The sequence below is a fragment of the Myotis myotis genome, unplaced genomic scaffold, assembly GCF_014108235.1.
Source record: "Myotis myotis isolate mMyoMyo1 unplaced genomic scaffold, mMyoMyo1.p scaffold_m19_p_26, whole genome shotgun sequence".
In the NCBI taxonomy this organism is placed as follows: Eukaryota; Metazoa; Chordata; class Mammalia; order Chiroptera; family Vespertilionidae; genus Myotis; species Myotis myotis.
The window spans coordinates 1,783,248-1,802,775 of NW_023416331.1; the positions used below are offsets into that span (position 1 = coordinate 1,783,248).

Below are 19,528 nucleotides of genomic sequence, written 5' to 3' on the forward strand. Positions count from 1 at the left end.
GCCTCCGCAGAGGGATCCAGCAGCTGCATGAGGGGAGAGAGATGGGGAGGAGAAGATCCAGCAATGCCATGGGGAGGGTGGACACTAGACCCTGCAGGGAGCTCGGAGCCTCCGTGCTGGAAGACATGCAGATCTCAGCAATAAGGATGACACGCGGGACAGACTCCCAGGCCCCAGGAAAATAAGAGGTGACACACAAAGGAGGCCAAGACCTTAAGTTGCTTTTTGGGGTGTGCTTTTTTCATTGAAAATGTCCATTTAAAAAACACAAAGGAATTCAAACTTTATTCACACAACACTGAGAGGGAGAAGAGAACGGAGAAATGAGTAGGGAGAAAGGGAGACCCTGCTCCCAAGGATTTGGGGGAGCACAGGGGGTGCCTGCTCTACCACACACTCAGAGGAAGGAGGAGGGAGGAGGCTTTATTCCTGGGTGTGGAGCAGGGAAGAAAGGAAGGCCAGAGAGAAGTTCCCATCATCACGACAATCACACAACAAGGAATAGACGGGCATCTAGCTGCGGGGGAGGACGGGTCCAGGAGCTAACGGGCCCTTGAGACTCAGGCTTCTCTTGTGAAACCTGGCAAAGGCGGCCCCTCTTTGACCCCAGGTGCTGCCAAGAAACGAAGTCCCTCACAGAATCTCGCCTGGGGGGTAGCGCTGTCTTCAGAAGTGCGAGTCTAGCCCCAAAGTAGACAACAGCTCAGGGGTCCCTGACATACACACGTGTAATGAAGAGCCTAGCAATGTTGGGGGGTCCCTTTAAGGAGCTGTCAGTCCCTGTCCTAGCCACCTGGACTGCTCCGAAGCAACCTCGCTGGCTGGCATGAGCGGGCTGAAAGGCAGTGTAGGTGGCAGCACGAGGGCCATCACTGGACTGGAGAGTGAGCTACGGATTTGTTCCAGGGACAAGACCCTGCAGCGAAGGCCGTCGGGCCTCCATGGTGGTCTAGAGTCCGACAGCGAGCCAGGGTGTGCTGCTCTGGACAATGTGGAGGAGCTGCACGGCCAGGGAGGCAGCGGCTCCGCTGTCTGTGGGGAGTGCTCAGTGACCGCGTTGGGAGAGGAGGTGCTTCTAGGGCGAGGAAAGCTACAAAGCAGTGGGCCATCGGGGCCTTGACAACCCACAAAGGAGAAGAGGGAGTCTCATGGGCTCCGTCAGGCTCCTCGGGGTCCTGGGACGCACTGGACGAGAAGGGGTGGGTTCTCGGGGACGAGGCTCCCGGGGGGAGAGGGTTAACTGTCAGTAGCGACTCTCCTCAGAACGGGGAAGGGAGCTGTGGGAGGACGGTATGGACAGGAGGTAGGGAGAGGGAAAAGGGGGAAGAGAGAAAAACGAAGTCAGAGGTGGAGAGAGCTGGGGGAGACAGGAGATGCCCCTCCGGCTGCGGGATGGTTCCTGCCGCACCGGCACTCGGGGGCCAGGGCCCCCACCTGTGCCAGACGCCACTGCTCCTTCCCAGCAAGGACCACACCAGCATTTCCCCCAACTTAGAGGCTCCCCCCCCCCCCACGGATCTGGGTTCTTCCTCCCACTCTCACTGTAAAACGGGGCCCCAGTGCCATGGACAGTCCTGATCTGCCCCCTCACTGCCATGCACTCCCAGACCTCCCACACATCTCCAGTGTCCCCTCCGCCCGCTGTCCTGCTATGTCACGCCTGGGCTCAAACCACCCTTTCCATTTCTCACACTGGTCCTCCCACGCCCATTACCTGGTGCGGCGGCGCTGGGCTGGGCTGGCTGCAGGGTCGGTGGCCAGCAGAAGGCGGGCAGCAGGGTGAGGGGGGCAGAGGCGCAGGGAACGCAGCAGCTCCTGCTCTGGCACAAAGGGGCGGAGGGGACCTCGTTCGGGCGAGTTTCCCAGGCTGCTGGAGCGTGGGGGGTGGGCTGGAGGTGTAGCTCGGCGAGGGGCTCTGTTTAGGGGCCAAGGAGGCTCCACAGCTACCTTCAGAACTGGGAAGAGAGGAGAGTCATGACAGTAGAGATCAGGGTAGAAAAGAGAAATCAGAGCCTTTAGAGAGAATGGACCCTTCCCCTGAGATGGGGCACCCCGCCCCCCCACGCCGGGCACCCGACCGCCTTACATTCTCGGTCACTCGAGGAGTACGGCTTAATGTCTCCCTCTGCTCTCTTGGGGGGCAGCTTCCTTGCTGGAGCTGGCGGTGAGAAGACAGGCAGGGGAACACCAAGACACACACTTGGTAGCCTTCCTCCCGGCCACGACCCACCACTGCTCCCTGACCACAGCTCCTGGGGAAGAGTCTGCTCCCCCACAGAAGAGGGAACTCGGGGTGCTGGAGCACTGCTGATGAGAGCCAGGAGGAGGGGCCGAATGCAGTGTGGGGGGAAGACCCAGGGAGCCGCTGGGGCCTGGGGTGCAGGAGAAGGCAGCCAGGGAGGCCCCTTGGGTTCTGGGCGGAGGGGTGGTCCCTCTACTGGTAGACGAGCCGGACAGAGGCCTCGGTGAGTCAGGGATGGCTCTGGAGAGGCCAGGAGAGGGGGGCAGAACCTCCCCCTCCAGAGCCAAGACGGGAAGAGATTGAAGTCTTATAGGAAAAGGAGGACGGAGAGAGCGTATCTGGAAAGGAGTCATCGGAGCAGAGGGGAGGATGACATGCTGTGAGACTCTGCCTCCGCCCTCACTTCTTCCCTTGCTCCCTCCCTTCCTCTCTCAGAGGGTCTCCCTCAGGAGCCAGGAGAGCCTTCCCCATGGCCCCCACTGTGGACCTCACGGGCTCTCATCCCCTTGCAGCCTGGGCACCAGCCGGGCGGGCACGGGAAGCCCTGGCAACCACGAGGCATGGGCACGAGTCCCTCTCAGGGCCGGACACTGGCTGACGCCGACAACCGGACCAGCCTGTTCTCTGAGTGACAGTTACTCCCTTTCCTGGCCAAGGAGGAGCCAGCGCTGGTCACAGCCGGCTCAGGAGGGGGCCCGCTGCGCATGGCGGCCAGCACCTGGCTGCTCCTCCCTGTGGGAGGCCGTGAGGAGGAGGGGCTGGCTGGCAGGGAGCGTGAGGATGGCTCGGGGAAAGGGGCAGCATTTCAGTGCCTCCTCCGTCCGGTTTCTCCAGGTCAACTTCACTTTGTGCCTTTCGTGTCAGTATTCTATGGCTGCACACGGAAGGGCCGACTGCACTTGCCTGCCCCTCACCGACGGACAGGCCGAAGGTTACAAAGGAACCCGACTCGCCTACTCTGTGGACCTGAAGCCACAGAGGCTCCATCAGCACTAACTGTCAAACAGGCCCCCAACAGCTTGCTTAGTGAAGTCTTGACAGTTCCAACGCACTGCGCTCCCATGTGGGAAAGGCAAGTGAGTAAGGCTGCTGGGGGCTGGGCTGCTTAGGAATGTCCCCTTTCCCAGCCCCTCCACCCCCCACCCCTGCTGCTGTGGCCTCCCAGAACAGCTCTCACGGCACCACAGCTGCCTAGCAGCGCAGCTTTACCAGGGGGCACAGGGTCGGCCGCAGCACGCGCGTGTCCAGTTGCCCTCAGAGGGGGAGCAGGGGGCCCTGTGAGGAAGGAAGCGGTGGTGCCCCTCAGTGAGGGGACCAGTGGGACCAAGAATCCACCTCTTTCCTTTCCCTCGCCCCAGCTAGTTGGCCAGCACACACAGGTGAGAACACTTACGATGCTGATGGGCAAAGAAGCCTTCAAAGATCACAAAGTTGTTCACCTGTAAGACAAAACAGGCAAAATGTGGTCGTCCCTTCAGCCACTCAGAAACGGCTCGGGCACAGACCCCTGTGCTAGGAAAGCCCGTGGGAAGAGGAGAAGCCCGCCCTCTGTCCCACAGCCCCTCAGACTCGCAGGCTCTGACAGTGAGCCCCACACTGATAAGGCAGGCACAGGACCGCAAAGAGCCAGAAACGTCTTGGAAAAGAAGAACAAAGTTGCAGGAATCACACTTCCTGACTTCAATACTGCAAAGCCACGGACATCAGCATGATGCAGTGGAAGCCTAAGGACACACAGAGGCCGACGGAGTGACAGAGTCCCGAAGTACACGCGTGTGTCTGTGGTCAGCTGACTTTAAACACGGTGCCAAGCCATCCCCCGGGCAGAGCAGTCTCTCCAGCAAATGGCGCTTAGACAAGTGAACTCCACATGCGAGATAATGAATTTGGACCTCTATTTCACACCACAGGCCAAAAAACCAAACACACAAATAAAAATGGACCTAAGAGCTAAAACTATGAAAACCTTAGAAGGAAACATTGTGGAAAATTATCACTTTGGATTATACAATTTCTTAAATATGACATCAAAAGCACAAATAACAATCATCAAAAGTAAAATCTTTTGTGTTTCAAAAGACACTTTCAAGAAAATGAAAAGACAACCCACAAGCAAAATAGGACAAAATATTTTGCAAATCATCTATCTGATAAGGATGTGGTATCTAGAATATATCCAAAAAAACTCTTAAACTTGAGAAAAAAGAACACAATTTAAAAATGGGCATGGGACTTGAATAAACATTTCTCTGAAGAAAATACTATAAGGGCCAGTGAGCCCTGGAAAAGGTGCTCAGTATCATTAGTCATAGGGAGATGCGAGGCAAACCCACAGAGAGATACACTCACACCCATGAGGACGATCACTATTTTTTTTTATTATTAAATATATTTTATTGATTTTTTACAGAGAGGAAGGGAGAGAGATAGAGAGTTAGAAACATCGATGAGAGAGAAACATCGATCAGCTGCCTCCTGCACATCTCCTACTGGGGATATGCCTGCAACCAAGGTACATGCCCTTCACCGGAATCGAACCTGGGACCTTTCAGTCCGCAGGCCGACGCTCTATCCACTGAGCCAAACCGGTTTTGGCGACGATCACTATTTTTTAAAAGGAAAAATAACAAATGTTGGTGAGAATGGCAATGGTTTTCAACCTTCCTAACGCCGCGACCCTTTAATACAGTTCCTCATGTTGGGTGACCCCCAACCATAAAATTATTTTCGTTGCTACTTCATAACTGTAATTTTGCTACTGTTATGAATCGTAATGTAAATATCTAATATGCAGGATGTATTTTCATTGTTGGCGACACACAGGTTGAGAACCGCTGAAGAGAAATTGAAACACTCATCCATTGCTGGTGGAGAGGTGAAATATTATCATCATTGGAAAAACAGTTTGTTGGTTCTTCAAAAAGGTAAACAAAGATTTACTGTATGACCAGCAAGTCCACTCTTAGGTATATACCCAAGAGAATTGAAAATACAAATGCAAACAAAATCTTGTACACAGTATTCATAATGGACAAAAAGTGGAAACAACCGAATATCAATCAGCCACTCTAGCCGGTCTGGCTCAGTGGATAGAGCGTCGGCCTGCGGACTGAAGGGTCCCAGGTTCAATTCTGATCAAGGGCACGTACATAGGTTTCGGGCTCCTTCCCGGCCCCGGTCCTGGAGGCAACCAATTGATGTTTCTCACACATCAATATTTCTGTCTTTCCCTCTCTCTTCCACTCTCTCTGAAAAATCAATGGAAAAATGTTCTCCAGGGAGGATTAAAAAATAAAACAAAAATGTGGTAGAGCCACATAATGGAATATTTTTTGGCCATAAAAAGGAATGAAGTATTTATACAAGCTACAACATGAATGAGCTCCCTTAAAACACAACGGTCACAAAAGCCACATATTGTGTGACCCATTCACATAAAATGTCCAGATTAAGCAGGTTAGTATAAGGGAATGGGGACAGGGAGTAGGGAGTGCTTAATGACTTCCAGGTTTCTTTTTGGGAAATGGAAATGTTCTGAAATTAGACAGTGGTGGTAATGGCACAATTATGTGAATATACTAGAGACCACTGAGTTGTTTGTTTTAAATAGTTAAAATAGTGAATTTTATCTCAAAAACAAAAAGCCCAGACCCTTTTAGGTTCTCCCAGGACCCACTCTCACAAAATGCCAAGGCAGGCATCCAGAACTGTCCACTGACAAGAGCACAGGTCTCAGGCTCCAACACTGAGAAAAGGAAGGTTTACTAGTAAGTAGGGCTCGAGTAGGTAGAGCTATCGGGGGAAGACATGCTGGAGGACAGGGTACCGCTCTGATATCTAATAATTGATCACTTTAGAATTACTTACTATATTATCACATTCAATTTGGCCTTCACAACAACCCTATTTTAAAGAATAGTAAAAATGACTTGGAGACCTGGCTGGTGTAACTCAGTGGTTAGAGCATCGGCCCACGCATCAAAGGGTTGCAGGTTCAATCCCCAGTAGGGGTGCATGCGGGAGGCAACCTGTTTATGTGTCTTTCTCACATCAATGTTTCCTCTCTCTTCCCCTCCTCCCCTCCCTTCCATTCTCTCTAAAAAATATATCCTTGGGTTACCCTCTGTAGGCATCTCAACTGGGTGTCGAACTGGCAGCCCACGCATGTGCCCTGACCAGGAATCAAACCGGAAAGCTTCTGGTATACAGGATGGTGCTCCAACCAACAGAGCCTCAGCAGCAGGGACCCTGCTGGGTTTGTTTGAACCCTCTCTCAAAGAGTGAGAAACAGATGTGAGAGCACACATCGATTGGTTGCCTCCCACACATGCCCTGACTCGACATAGGGATCAAACCTGCAACCCAGGTTTGCACCCTTGTCCAGGAATTGAACCCACAACTCTCGGGTGCATGGGTCAACATTCTAACCACTGAGCCATGCCAGCCAGGGCAGCTGCTGCTTATTTTTAACAGCCAAAGTGATCTGATTAAGTCAGATAATGTCATCCCTCTGCTCAAACCCCTATGATGGCTCCTTTTTTCACAGAGTAAAAACCAAAGACTGAAATGGCCATAAGGCTCAAATGTCCTTCCTGCCATTACAGCTGATTGCATCAGTCGCCGCCCCAGCCCATCACTGACAGTGCTCCAGTCACACCAGCCAGCTCACTCTTCCAGGCACAGTCCCGCCTCAGGGGCTCTGCTAGCCCTTCCCTCCAGATACTACTTGGCTCTTCTTTTCACCTCCTTTAACTTATCCCTAAACTGACACTTCCTCAGGGAGACTTCCCTGCCTATGCCATTTAAACTTGTAATCCCACACAACTCCATCCCCGTCACGCAAACCCAAGCCCTCTCACTGGCTCTAATCTCTCCAGAGCACTTATAATCAAGCACAGGATAAACTTGTTTGTATCCTCAACTAAAATATAAACTCCAGGAGATTAAAGAGAAGCAGAGTAAGTGGATGCTATACAGACATGCTCCCAGAACGAAACTGGAATTACAACTAAAATACAAAAACAATCCTGAATAATCAACTGAGGACTCGCTGGAGAGAACCTTCATAACCAAGGATGAAAAATGGAGACCATGTAGGGACTGGTAGAAAGGGCAGAGGCATGAAAGGGCAGGCCGGCACCCACAGACAGCAGCTGAAGTTCCAGAGAGACGTCTCGGCTGTGGGGGGTTCTACTGAGAACTCTGGGGTCTAATCCCAAGCTAAACGCCCTAGCAGAGAGCACCAGAACTGAGAACGGTGCCAGCATACCATCCCGCTCTGAAAAGCAGCAGGGTTGCTGTCAGCCAGGGAGAGACAGCTAGAAATACAGGCATCCTCTTAAAGGGCCAACATACAAAATTTCTTGTGCTCCGGCAGAGGGAGGGCAGAGTGAACTGGAGCAGAAGCCAGAGTTGGGGGCTCTAGGTTAGAGCTCAGAAGACAGGCACCCTGGTTTCCTGTGCTGAGTCATTCTGTCACCATGCGGAGAGCTTCTTTCTCAGGCAGATATTTGCTACCCAGGTGGTTTTGTCTGGGGGAAACTTGACCCACCCTATTGGAAAACACCTTTCCCCTCCCTGTGGAGTTCCTGAGGCACATTAAGAGACTAACAATTGCCGAAACCGGTTTGGCTCAGTGGATAGAGCGTAGGCCTGCGAACTGAAAGGTCCTAGGTTCGATTCCGGTCAGGGGCATGTGCCTGGGTTGCGGACACATCCCCAGTAGGAGATGTGCAGGAGGCGGCTGATCGATGTTTCTAACTATCTCTCTCCCTTCCTCTCTGTGGAAAATCAATAAAATATATTTTAAAAAAGAGACTAACAATTTAGCCTCCAGGCAGAAGCAATTGCCCCACCCTGTTGGAAAAACTCGCCACACCTGTGGACCATTGCCTGAGGACTACTCAAGACTGAATCCAATCATTCTTCAGGCACAGGTGGTCTCTAGAGCAGTGGTCACTAACCAGTGGTCCGTGAGGTCCAAAAGGTTGGTGACCGCTGCTCTGGAGGCTTTGAGTCTTTCCCTGATCTACATAGTCAGAAACACATTTGAGAGGCATAGCAGATCTACCTAATACATGGTCACAAACCCAAATAGGCAGCAAAATGAGGAGACAAAAAAAACAAGCCCAAAATGAAAGAACAAGAGAATTCTTCAGAAGAAGAGATAAATGAAAAGAAATAAGAAATTTATCTGATACTAGCGGCACTAGAAATTTCATGCACTGGTGGGGAGGGGTCTCTCAGCCTGGCCTGTGACCTCTCACAGTCCAGGACCCCTCGCTCCTTACCACCGACCTGCAGCAGAGGCAGGAGAAGCTCCTGCCACCAACACTGCACTGGCCAGCTGTGAACCAGATTCTGGATGAATGGCACTCTCCCTGTGGGAGTGCACTGACCACCAGGGAGCAACTCCTGCATTGAGGGTCTGCCCCCTGGTGGACAGTACACGTCATAGTGACCAATCATTCCGCCATTCAGTCAATTTGCATATTAGGGTTTTATTATATAGGATAGAGTTCAGAATAATGATGCGAAAAAAATATAGTAAATATGAAAACAGAAATAAAGAATGACATAGCACAAATAAGGAACACACTGGAAGAAATACAGAGTAGATTTGGGGAAGATGAAGATTGGAATAGAGAATTAGAAGACAGAGTTGAAAAAAAATCACAATCAGAGAACCAAAAAGAAAAAAACAATTAAAAAAAGGAGAACAGCTTAAGGGAACTATGGGACAACATGAAATGTAACAATATTAGAATAGCAGGTGTGGCAGAAGAGGCAAAAAGGGAGAAAGGGATACAGAATGTGTTTGAAGAAATAACAGCAAAAAACTTCACTAACCTGGTGAAGGAAAAAGTCACACAAGTTCAGGAGGCACAGAGAGTCCCAAGCAAGAAAAACCCAAACAGACCCACGCCCAGACACATCTTAATTAAAATGCCAAAAATTAAAGACAAAGAGAGAATCTTAAAGGCAGCAAAAGAAAACCAAACTGTTACCTACAATGGAGCTTCCATAAGGCTGGCATCTGATTTCTCATCAGAAACTCCGTAGGCCAGAAGGGAATGGCATGAAGTACTCAAGGTAATGGAAAGCAAAGACCTGAAACCAATATTACTACAGTGGGGCCTTGACTTATGAGTGTCCCGACTAAAGAGTTTTTTGAGATGCCAGCTGTCTCTCTGCCGATTTTTGCATTGAGTTGACAGAGTAATTTGAGTTAACGAGCTCCTTAATGAGCTCGGTCTCAGAACGAATTAAACTCGTAAGTCAAGGCCCCACTTTATGTCCAACAAGGCTATCAATCAAAATAGATGGTGAAATAAAGAGCTTCCCAGAAAAAAAACAAAAAACGCTAAAGGAAACATCACCACCAAGCCAGCATTTGAAGAATTGCTAAAGGGACTTCTGTAACTGGAAGAAGAAATAGAGAGAGAAACCTAGGCATACAGAATTAAAATGGCAATAAATAAGTACCTATCAAATATAAATGGATTAAATGCTCCAATCAAAAGACATAGGGTAGAGCTGTCTTGAGACTGCTGGGAGGGGCTGGCTCTTCAGGAGAAAAATGGCTGCTTAGGTCCAGAGAGTCAGGAATGTCCCAGTGTTGGACTCTTGGTCACGTCTCCCAGACCTGCTCTCCTCCACAGCATCTACCCAGACTTTCCAAAGAGGACAAATAAAAGTCTGAAAAGGGGCATATTGGCTTCCTCATCTTACAACTCACCACGCCCAGGACATTGAAGTAAGTTGATCTTTGAAGATTATTCTGCAAATGTCTTATACTATGACAGTTAATTTTGAAATGAATTGTTTCCATAATAGATTCTTTCTCAGTTCTCTTAGCTAGCTTGAAGAAAGGCTAATTTTTCAAACATTAGGCATGCACTATTGCAATCAGCAAAAACACCTGTAATCAAAAAAAAAAAAAGACATAGGGTAGCTAAATGGATACAAAAATATGACCCAACTATATGCTGTCTACAAGAGACCCACCTCAGAACAAAAGACTTACACAGGATAGAGTGAAGGGATGGAAAAAAAGTTTACCATGCAAATGGAAATGAAAAAAAAAAAAAGCTGGGGTAGCAATACTCACATCTGACAAAATAGACTTCGAAATGAAGGCCATCACAAAGAGACAACAAAAGTCAGTACATAATACCAAAGGGATCGATCCAACAAGAGGCTATAACCCTGGTAAACATATATGTACCCAATATAGGAGCACCTGAATATATAAAAAAGAAGTTCTGGAGGACTTTAAGGGGAAATTGACAACAATACAATCATAGTAGGGGACTTTAACACCCCACTGACTTCACTGGATAGATCTTCCAGACAAAACTTAACAAGGAAAACAGTCACTCTAAAGGACACACTGGATCAGATGGATTTAATGGACATTTATAGAACATTTCACCCCACAGCTGCAGAATATACATTCTTTCCAAGTGCACATGGGTCATTCACAAAGATAGACCACATTTTTAGACACAAAACAAGTCTCTACAAGTTCAAGATTAAAATCATATCAAGCATCTTCTCAGATCACAGTAGAAAAAAATTAGAAATCAACTACAGTAAAAATACCCCAAAACATTCAAATACATGGAGGCTAAATAGCATGTTATTAAACAACTAGAGGCCTGGTGCATGACATTCATGCGCTTGGGGTGGGGGTAGAGGGGTCCCTCAGCCCAGCCTGTCCTCTCACAGTCCAGGACCCCTCAGGGGATGTCCAACTGCCAGCTTAGACCCACTCTCCTAAGCTGGCAGTCGGACATCCCCAGAGGCATCCTTAGCACTATGGCAGAGGTGGGTGAGGCTCGCACCACTGCCACTGCGCTTGCCAGCCATGAGCACAGCTTCTGGCTGAGCAGCACTCTCCCTGTGGGAGTGCCACTCATCCAGAAGCCGGGCTCGCTACTCCTTAGCACTGTTTCCCTCTGGAGCACACTGACCACCGGGGGGCAGCTCCTGCATTGAGCATCTCCCCCTGGTGGTCAGTGTGCATCATAGCTACCAGTCGTTCCGCTGTTCAGTCAATTTGCATATTAGGGTTTTATTATATAGGATCAATGGGTTACCAATGAGATCAAGAAAGAAATAAAAAACTTCCTAGAAACAAATGTAAATGAACACACAACCACCCAAAATCTTAGGAACGCAGCAAAAGCAGTCCTGAGAGGGAAGTTCATAGCACTACAGGCCTACCTCAAAAAACAAGAAAAAATAATAATGATTTAAACCTACAACTTAAAGAATTAGAAAGAGAACAACAAGAAAAGCCCAAAATAAGTAGAGAGAAGGAAATAAAAAATAGAGCAGAAATAAATGACAGAGACTAATATATATATATAAAATCAATGACACCAAGAGCTGGTTCTTTGAAGGATAAACTAGATTTATGAACCATTAGCCAGACTCATCAAGAAACAAAGAGAGCGCTAACCGGTTTGGCTCAGTGGATAGAGCATCAGCCTGCGGACTCAAGGGTACCAGGTTCAATTCCAGTCAAGGGCATGTACCTTGGTTGCATGTACCAGTAGGGGGTGTGCAGGAGGCAGCTGATCGATGTTTCTAACTCTCTATTTCTCTCCCTTCCTCTCTGTAAAAAATCAATAAAATATATTTTTAAAAAAAGAAACCAAGAGAGCCCTAGCTGGTTTGGCTCAGCGGATAGAGCGTCAGACTGTGGACTGAAAAGTCCCTGATTTTATTCTGGTTAAGGGCACATGCCTGGGTTGTGGCTTTGATTCCCCAGTAGGGGACATGCAGAAGACAGCTGATCAGTTGTTCTCTCTCATCATTGGTGTTTCTATCTTTCTCTCCCTCTCCCTTCCTCTCTGAAATCAATAAAAATATATTTTTTTAAAAAACAAAAACAAAGAGAGAGGACCCAAATAAGAAAATCAGGAACAAAAGTGGAGAAGTAACCACTGACACCACAGAAATACAAAAGATTGTAAAAAAATACTATGAACAACTATATGCCAACAAGCTAGATAATGTGGATGAAATGAACAAATTCCCAGAAAAATACAATATCTCAAAACTGAATCAGGAAGAATCAGAAAACCTGAATAGGCCAATAATAGCTGATGAAATAAAAACAGTAATAAAAAAAACTCCCAGTAAACAAAAGCCTTGGTCTGGAAGGCTTCATAGGGGAGTTTTACCAAACATTCAAAAAAGAACTAACATCTATACTCCTCAAACTATTCCAAAACATCCAAGAGGAAGGAGCACTTCCAAGCTCTTTTTATGAGACCAGCATTACCCTAATTACAAAACCAGGTAAAGATACTACAAAGAAAGAGAATTAAAGGCCATTATCCCTGATGAACATAGATGCTAAAATCCTCAATAAAATATTATAAAATCGGATCCAGCAATTTTGAAAAAGATCATAAAGCATGACCAAGTGGGATTTATCCCAGGGATGCAATACTGGTACAATATTTGCAAATCAATAAATGTGATACATTACAAAAGCAAATTGAAAGACAAAAATCACATGATCATATCAACAGATGCAGAAACAGCATTGGGGAGGTGGCCACTGGAGCTGCAGGAACCAGTGGGAGCCTGAGGGTGGGCTGTCAAGCTGTATGGGCTGGGAGAATGGGCTCGTCGTGGAAGAGGGACAGTGCTGCCCCCACGTGCACAACATCACTCGTAAGGTAACAAATCGGAAGTATCGAAAGGTGAAAGAAGTAGATGATGTGCTTGGTGGAGCAGCTGCCGGGAGAACGTGTTCTCTGCTGCTGAGCCATGTCCCAAATGTGAACATCCTGTGCCTATTTTACGCAGCTTCAGACCCGCACTGCAGATGTGCCAATGGTCACCTTCTATAAGTGCTGCGATGCTCAGCGTGGACACCGCTAGAGAGACTTGGGCCAGGCTGGCCCAGCTGCCTTCGTGTCTGTTTACCTTATTCCCCAGAGTGGATTCTCAGCTAGGAGGGAGCACTTGTATCCTGAGGGTCTTTGCTGGGGGGGGCAGAAAGTTAATGATTTCAGGGTTGTTGGCCAGGGTGTCAGATGATGGATAGCCCATCTGCCAATCACTGGATGAACTCAATGTCCAGGGAGACTTTGTATGGGGGAAAGATTATCCACAACTAATTATACTCTGTTTAATTTCCTGTTCATTCATCTTTCACATTTATTGGGCAACTGACATTCTTTTACCAACCACCAACACTCTTAAATATTTCTATTATTTGCATAACTAATGAAGTACAACTTATTTAGTTCCTAAATATTTAACTGTTAAATGAAAACTGATTTAATCGAAGTTTATTCTGAATATTTAATTATAATGAAAAGTTTAATACTGCCTTCTCAGTGTTTTAAATGACTTAAGAAGTTGATGTTAGCCCTAACCAGCTTGGCTCAGTGGAGAGAGTATTGGCCGTGGACTGAAGGGTCCTGGGTTTGATTCCGGTCAAGGGCATCTACTTTGGTTACAGCTCTATCCCCACTAGGGCACGTGCAGGAGGCAGCTGATTGATGTTCTGCCCTCGCATCATGTTTCTCTTTCTCCATCTCCCATCCTCTCTCTCTAAAAATCAATACAAATATTTAAAAACAAACAAAAACTAGCTGGGGTCAGGATCTAGGTTATTGGTGGATTTATTGGAACTTAAATTTATGCCTTTGATACAGATTTTTACTTTTGTACATGGTATTTTTCCCATAAATGAGTAATTTTTTTCCTTTTGTAATTTATTTTCATTTTCACAAGCTATCTATATTAATAGAAGAATATGCTAATTAGACTGGGTCGACTGGACATCTTCCAGTTATCCTGCCTGCCTTCCTTCCGGACAAAGCCACGGTGGTGGTGGCCGAGGCAGAAGCAGTTAGGGGTGATCAGGCCAGCAGGGGAGGCCAGTTAGGGGTGATCAGGCAGGCAGGCAGGTGAGCAGTTAGGAGCCAGTGGTCCCAGATTGCGAGAGGGATGTCTGGAGGGTCCCAGATTGGAGAGGGTGCAAGCCAGGATGAGGGGACCGCCCCCCATGCACGATTTTGTGCACCGGGCCTCTAGTACCATAATAAAACTTTATAAAAGTTACTCATGTGAAATATTTCTCTTTAACATTTTATAAGTTAATTAAATGCATGCCACAATAAAAAAAAAAAAGAAAAAGCATTAGACAAAATCCAACACCCATTTTTGATAAAAACTCTCAGCAACATGGGACTAGAGAGAGCATACCTCAACATGATAAAGGCCATGTATGACAACCTACAGCCAACATCATACTCAATGGACAAAATCTAAAACCATTTCCCCTAAGAACAGGAACAAGACAAGGATGTCACTTTCACCACTCTTTTTTTTTTTTTTTTTATGTTTTATTGATTTTTTACAGAGAGGAAGGGAGAGGGACAGAGAGTTAGAAACATCGATGAGAGAGAAACATCGACCAGCTGCCTCCTGCACACTCCCCACTGGGGATGTGCCCGCAACCAAGGTACATGCCCTTGACCGGAATCGAACCTGGGACCTTTCAGTCCGCAGGCCGACGCTCTATCCACTGAGCCAAACCGGTTAGGGCAACTTTCACCACTCTTATTCAACATAATACTGAAGTCCTAGCCACAGCAATCAGACAAGAAGAAGAAATAAAAGGTATTTAAATTGGAAAGGAGAAATTAAAACTCTCATTATTTACAGCTGACATAATACTGCACATTAAAAAAAAACCCTAAAGACTCCATCAAAAAACGACTAGATTTAATCAATGAATTTGGCAATGTAGCAAGATACAAAATCAACACCCAGAAGTTGATGGCTTTTTTATACACCAATAGTGAATTCTCAGAAAGAGAAACTAAATAAACAATCCCATTTACCACTGCAACAAAAAATTTAAGATATTTAGGAATAAATTTAACCAAGAAGGTAAAAGACTTGTACTCAGAAAACTACAGGACATTGGAAAAAGAAACAGAGGAAGATATAAACAAATGGAGGAACATATGTGTTCATGGATTGGTAGAATCAACATCACGAAAATGTCCATACTACCCAGGCAATCTATAGATTCAATGCATCCCATTAAAATACCAACAGCATATTTCACAGATCTGGAATAAATACTCTAAAAATTTATATGGAACCCAAAAAGACCCCAAATAGCTGCAGCAATCTTGAAAAAAAAAAAAAGTTGGAGGAATCACAATACCAGATTTCAAGTTATACTACAAAGCCACCGTAATCAAAACAGCCTGGTACTGGCACAAGAACAGGCATATAGATCAATGGAACAGAACAGAGACCCCAGAAATTGACCCAAGCCCCTATGCTCAATTAATATTTGACAAAGGAGGCAAGGACATACAATGCAGTCAAGACAGTCTCTTCAATAAATGGTGTTGGGAAAATTGGACAGATACATGCAAAAAAATGAAACTAGACCATCAACTTACACCATATACAAGAATAAACGTAAAACGGATAAAAGGCTTAAATGTAAGTCGTGAAACCATAAAAATTCTAAAAGAAACCATAGTCAGCATAATCTCAGACATCACTCATAGCAATATGTTTATGGATACATCTCCTGGGGCAAAGGAAACTAAACAGAAAATTAAAAAATGGGACTACGTCAAAATAAATGGCTTCTGCACAGCAAAAGAAACCATCAACAAAATGAAAAGGGAGCCCATTACATGGGAGAACATATTTGGTAATGGTACATCTGATAAAGGGTTAATATCCAAAACATATAAGGAACTCATACAAGTTAACAAAAAGAAGACAAATCATCCAATTAAATAATGGGCAAAGGACCTAATAGACACTTCTCCAAAGTGGACCAGAAGGCCAAGACATGAAAAAATGCTCACAGTCACTGATCATCAGAGAAATGCAAATTAAAACAACACTAAGTTATCACCTCACACCTGTCAGAACGGCTATCATCAACAAATCAACAAATGACAATTGCTGGTGAGGATGTGGAGAAAAGGTAACCCTAGTGCACTGCTGGTGGGAATGCAGACTGGTGCAGCCACTGTGGAAAACAGTATGGAGTTTCCTCAAAATATTAAATATGGAAAAAAAAATTAAATATGGAACTGCCATTTGACCCAGTGATCCCACTTCTAAGAATATATCCTAAGAAACCTGAAGCACCAATCAGAAAGAATGTATACACCCCTATGCTCCTAGCGGCACGATTTATAATAGCTAAGATCTGGAAACAGCCCATGTGCCCATCAGTAGATGAATGGATAAAAAGCTGTGGTACATTTATACCATGGGTTGCTCTGCAGCAATAAAAAGAAGGATCTCTTACCCTTGGAGACAGCATGGAGGGACCTGGAGAGTATCATGCTAAGTGAAATAAGTCAGTCAGAGAAAGACAAGTATCACATGATCTCACTCATATGTGGAATCTAACAAAATAAAATGATGAACAGAGTGGATCCAGACACATGGAAGCATAGAACAGAGTGCAGAATGTCAGTGGGAAGATAGGGGAGGGTGGGTGGGTGGGAGCTAACCAACCAAAGAACTTGTGTGCATATATGCGTAGCCCAAGGACACAGACAATAGGATGGTGAAGGCTTGGGTGGGAGCGGGCTATAAGTCAATGGGGAGGGGAGGGGGGGGTATATAATACTTTCTACGATAAAGATTAAAACAAAAAAATTACGTGTAACTAAAAAAAAAGACAAACCCTCTCAGGTAAAGGCCAATAATGATTTTTGGAGTCTCAATGGTATGAAATAAATTCCTGTTCTTAAGAAAAAATAAAATAAAATCACATGGAAAAAATAATAAAATAAAATATGAGCTCCACAAGGGCAGAAACTTTTACCTGTTTTGTTGAGTAAAATATTTCTAGTGTCAGATGCTCAATAAATATTTGTTAAGTGAATGGATAGTATTACTAACATTATATTGCATTTACTTATAAACCAACCACCTTCCTCAGTTTACCAGCCGTGGGCAAACTACGGCCCGCGGGCCGGATCCGGCCCGTTTGAAATGAATAAAACTAAAAAAAAAAAAGACCGTACCCTTTTATGTAATGATGTTTACTTTGAATTTATATTAGTTCACACAAACACTCCATCCATGCTTTTGTTCCGGCCCTCCGGTCCAGTTTAAGAACCCATTGTGGCCCTCGAGTCAAAAAGTTTGCCCACCCCTGGTTTAGACCAAAGCTCCCCGAAGACAGAAAATGTATATTATTATCGGCCCTTAATAAATGTTGATTTAGTAAGTAATGGCCTTTGTAAAAACAAGGAGGTGAAAATGAGTTGGCTATATTTGGGGCACAAACGTATTATTAGGTATACAAAACAGTCATGATGAAGAATCAAAATAGATGAGAGTAAAATAACTGCAAAATGAGACATGGTAAAAAACAACAACAAACACTTAGTTGTATAAAATGAATCCTACATGATGGGGAATGTGCTTGGAAGGTGCCAATTCCTTGCCCCCAAATAAATTCAATGTGAATGCTCAGTGGGGATCCACCCTCTGAGACCTCTAACCTGCGGGACTGTGGTCTCCAGGTTGTAGTGTTTATTTAGGAACTTCAGCAGCTTCGGTGAGGGTCGGTCAATGGCTAGTTGGTGTGGTTCAACTCGCTCCTTCTGCAGGGAACAGGAGACTCAAGGTAGAAGGTGTGGGGAGAACATGCCAACAGAACTCTGGAGCCTGGGAAGGGAATAGGAGGACATGGGGACATTGGGGAAGGGGAGGCAGAGGCGAGTAGGGCTCACAGCAAAGGGGCCTTTATTCTTCCTTTGGACAGATTGGTGAATAGAGAAGTGATACCTGCAACATATACTGGAAGAGTTCTCGCCCGTGGCCATGGCGTTGAAGTGTCTCGTGGATGTAAAAGTCCAGGATGCAAAGTGGTTCCACCTCATTGTGAGCCTCACGATCATCCTAAGAGGTAAAGAACAAGTATCTTTTCAGGACCAAGACATTGCTGCCACCTCCCACACTTCAGAACTGTTGTTTTCGGGAATCAAGGCATATGAACTCTCAGCCTCCAATAGCACTCACCAGTACAAAAAGTTTCTTGTAGCCAACTTTGAGGAAACCAATAATAGCTCCTTTTCCAGCCCTATGGGATGGGGAGGATAATGAACAAACGAGTAGCAGCTCTCTGAGAGAGTCCACATGAAAGGGGCTGGGGAGGAAAGGTGCGCGATGGAAAGCGTGTGGCACTCACGGTCGAGCGGAGCTGTCTTTGAGCACATACATAACATGGCGGTTACTCTGCATCCTCGATGCACTGGTGATGGGTGCAGGAAGATGCTGGGCCTGCAGGTAGACAACAGGCATTTTGCAAGTCCCTTCCTAAGGACCAGGCCTCCCTTATCTACTGTCCCCGGGCGTCCAGTACCTTGGCAGAAGCCTTGCCCAGTTCATCTACGATGGTCATAAGTTGCTGCTGCACATCAACACTATAGAGAGGACAGAGGGAGAGTCACTGCCGAGGGCTCTGACGGTCATTCCCAGGGCCCTGGCCGCAGCTCCCACCCAGGCTCAGCACTGAAGACCAGGACTTGACCTTGCTGCCTTCCAGTCAGACTTTCCCATCCCACCCTCTGGAACATGCACTTCTGCCACACCCCCTCCTCCCCTGAGGCTGCTGTGGGGAAGCAGAGAGGGCGGGTCAACCACATCCTTCGGCCGAGGGGTGGAATGTCATAGATCCAAGTGCAGATCAATCCCTCTAAGTGTAGGGTGAAAGGGCACCAACAGGTCGAGCCAGGACCTCAAAAGGAGGGTCATCGTCTGTGATAAGGGGGCGTGGTGCCGGGACCAGGTATCTAGGGGAACCGGGAGAGCAGGGCCTCGGGGTGGGTTTGAGATGTCACCGGGCTGGCGTTGTGGTTCCGGGTCGGCGGGCCGGGGGCCGCAGGTGCTGGTCCAGCACCGTGATCCGCTCTGGCAGCAGCGCGTCCACATCAAACGGGAACTCCATGGCCCATTGTGCAGGGCCAACCCCGCCCGCGTAGCGTCACTTCCGTCCTGCCCTGACGCCCCGCCCCTTGGGGTCTATTTCCTTTGCTGGGAGGGCCCGCAATCCCCGCCCCCGGAGCCCTCCTCTCCTCACCAGCACCGGCCCTTAGCAGCGCCCCTCCACCGCCCCGCCCCACCCAGCCCCCGGCCCCAGGGAACAGCTGGGTGGGGTGCACCGAGGAGACTGGCTCAGGCACGGGGGCCCACAAACGTGGTCGGGGCAGAAGGGCACCAGCGCCCATTCGAGGGGGCTTCTGGTCCTGA

General features: G+C 47.0%; 1 protein-coding gene across 2 annotated transcripts; it reads right to left on the reverse strand.

The window, feature by feature from the left end:
• Positions 1–257: 257 nt before the first annotated feature.
• On the reverse strand, positions 258–19,447 carry LOC118679502 (alpha-tubulin N-acetyltransferase 1). Of its 2 annotated transcripts, XM_036356281.1 has the most exons (11): positions 19,120–19,447; positions 18,642–18,702; positions 18,468–18,559; positions 18,299–18,359; positions 18,065–18,178; positions 17,779–17,880; positions 3,636–3,681; positions 3,452–3,517; positions 2,087–2,158; positions 1,715–1,955; positions 258–1,277 (listed from the first exon to the last, which is right to left on the reverse strand). In XM_036356281.1, the coding sequence occupies exons 1-11, from the start codon at positions 19,224–19,226 to the stop codon at positions 1,244–1,246; spliced, it is 996 nt and encodes a 331-aa protein (XP_036212174.1). In that variant the 5' UTR covers positions 19,227–19,447; the 3' UTR covers positions 258–1,243. The 2 variants fall into 2 exon arrangements, with proteins under 2 accessions (XP_036212174.1, XP_036212175.1); XM_036356282.1 differs by lacking the exon at positions 3,452–3,517.
• Between the last annotated feature and the right edge of the window lie 81 nt (positions 19,448–19,528).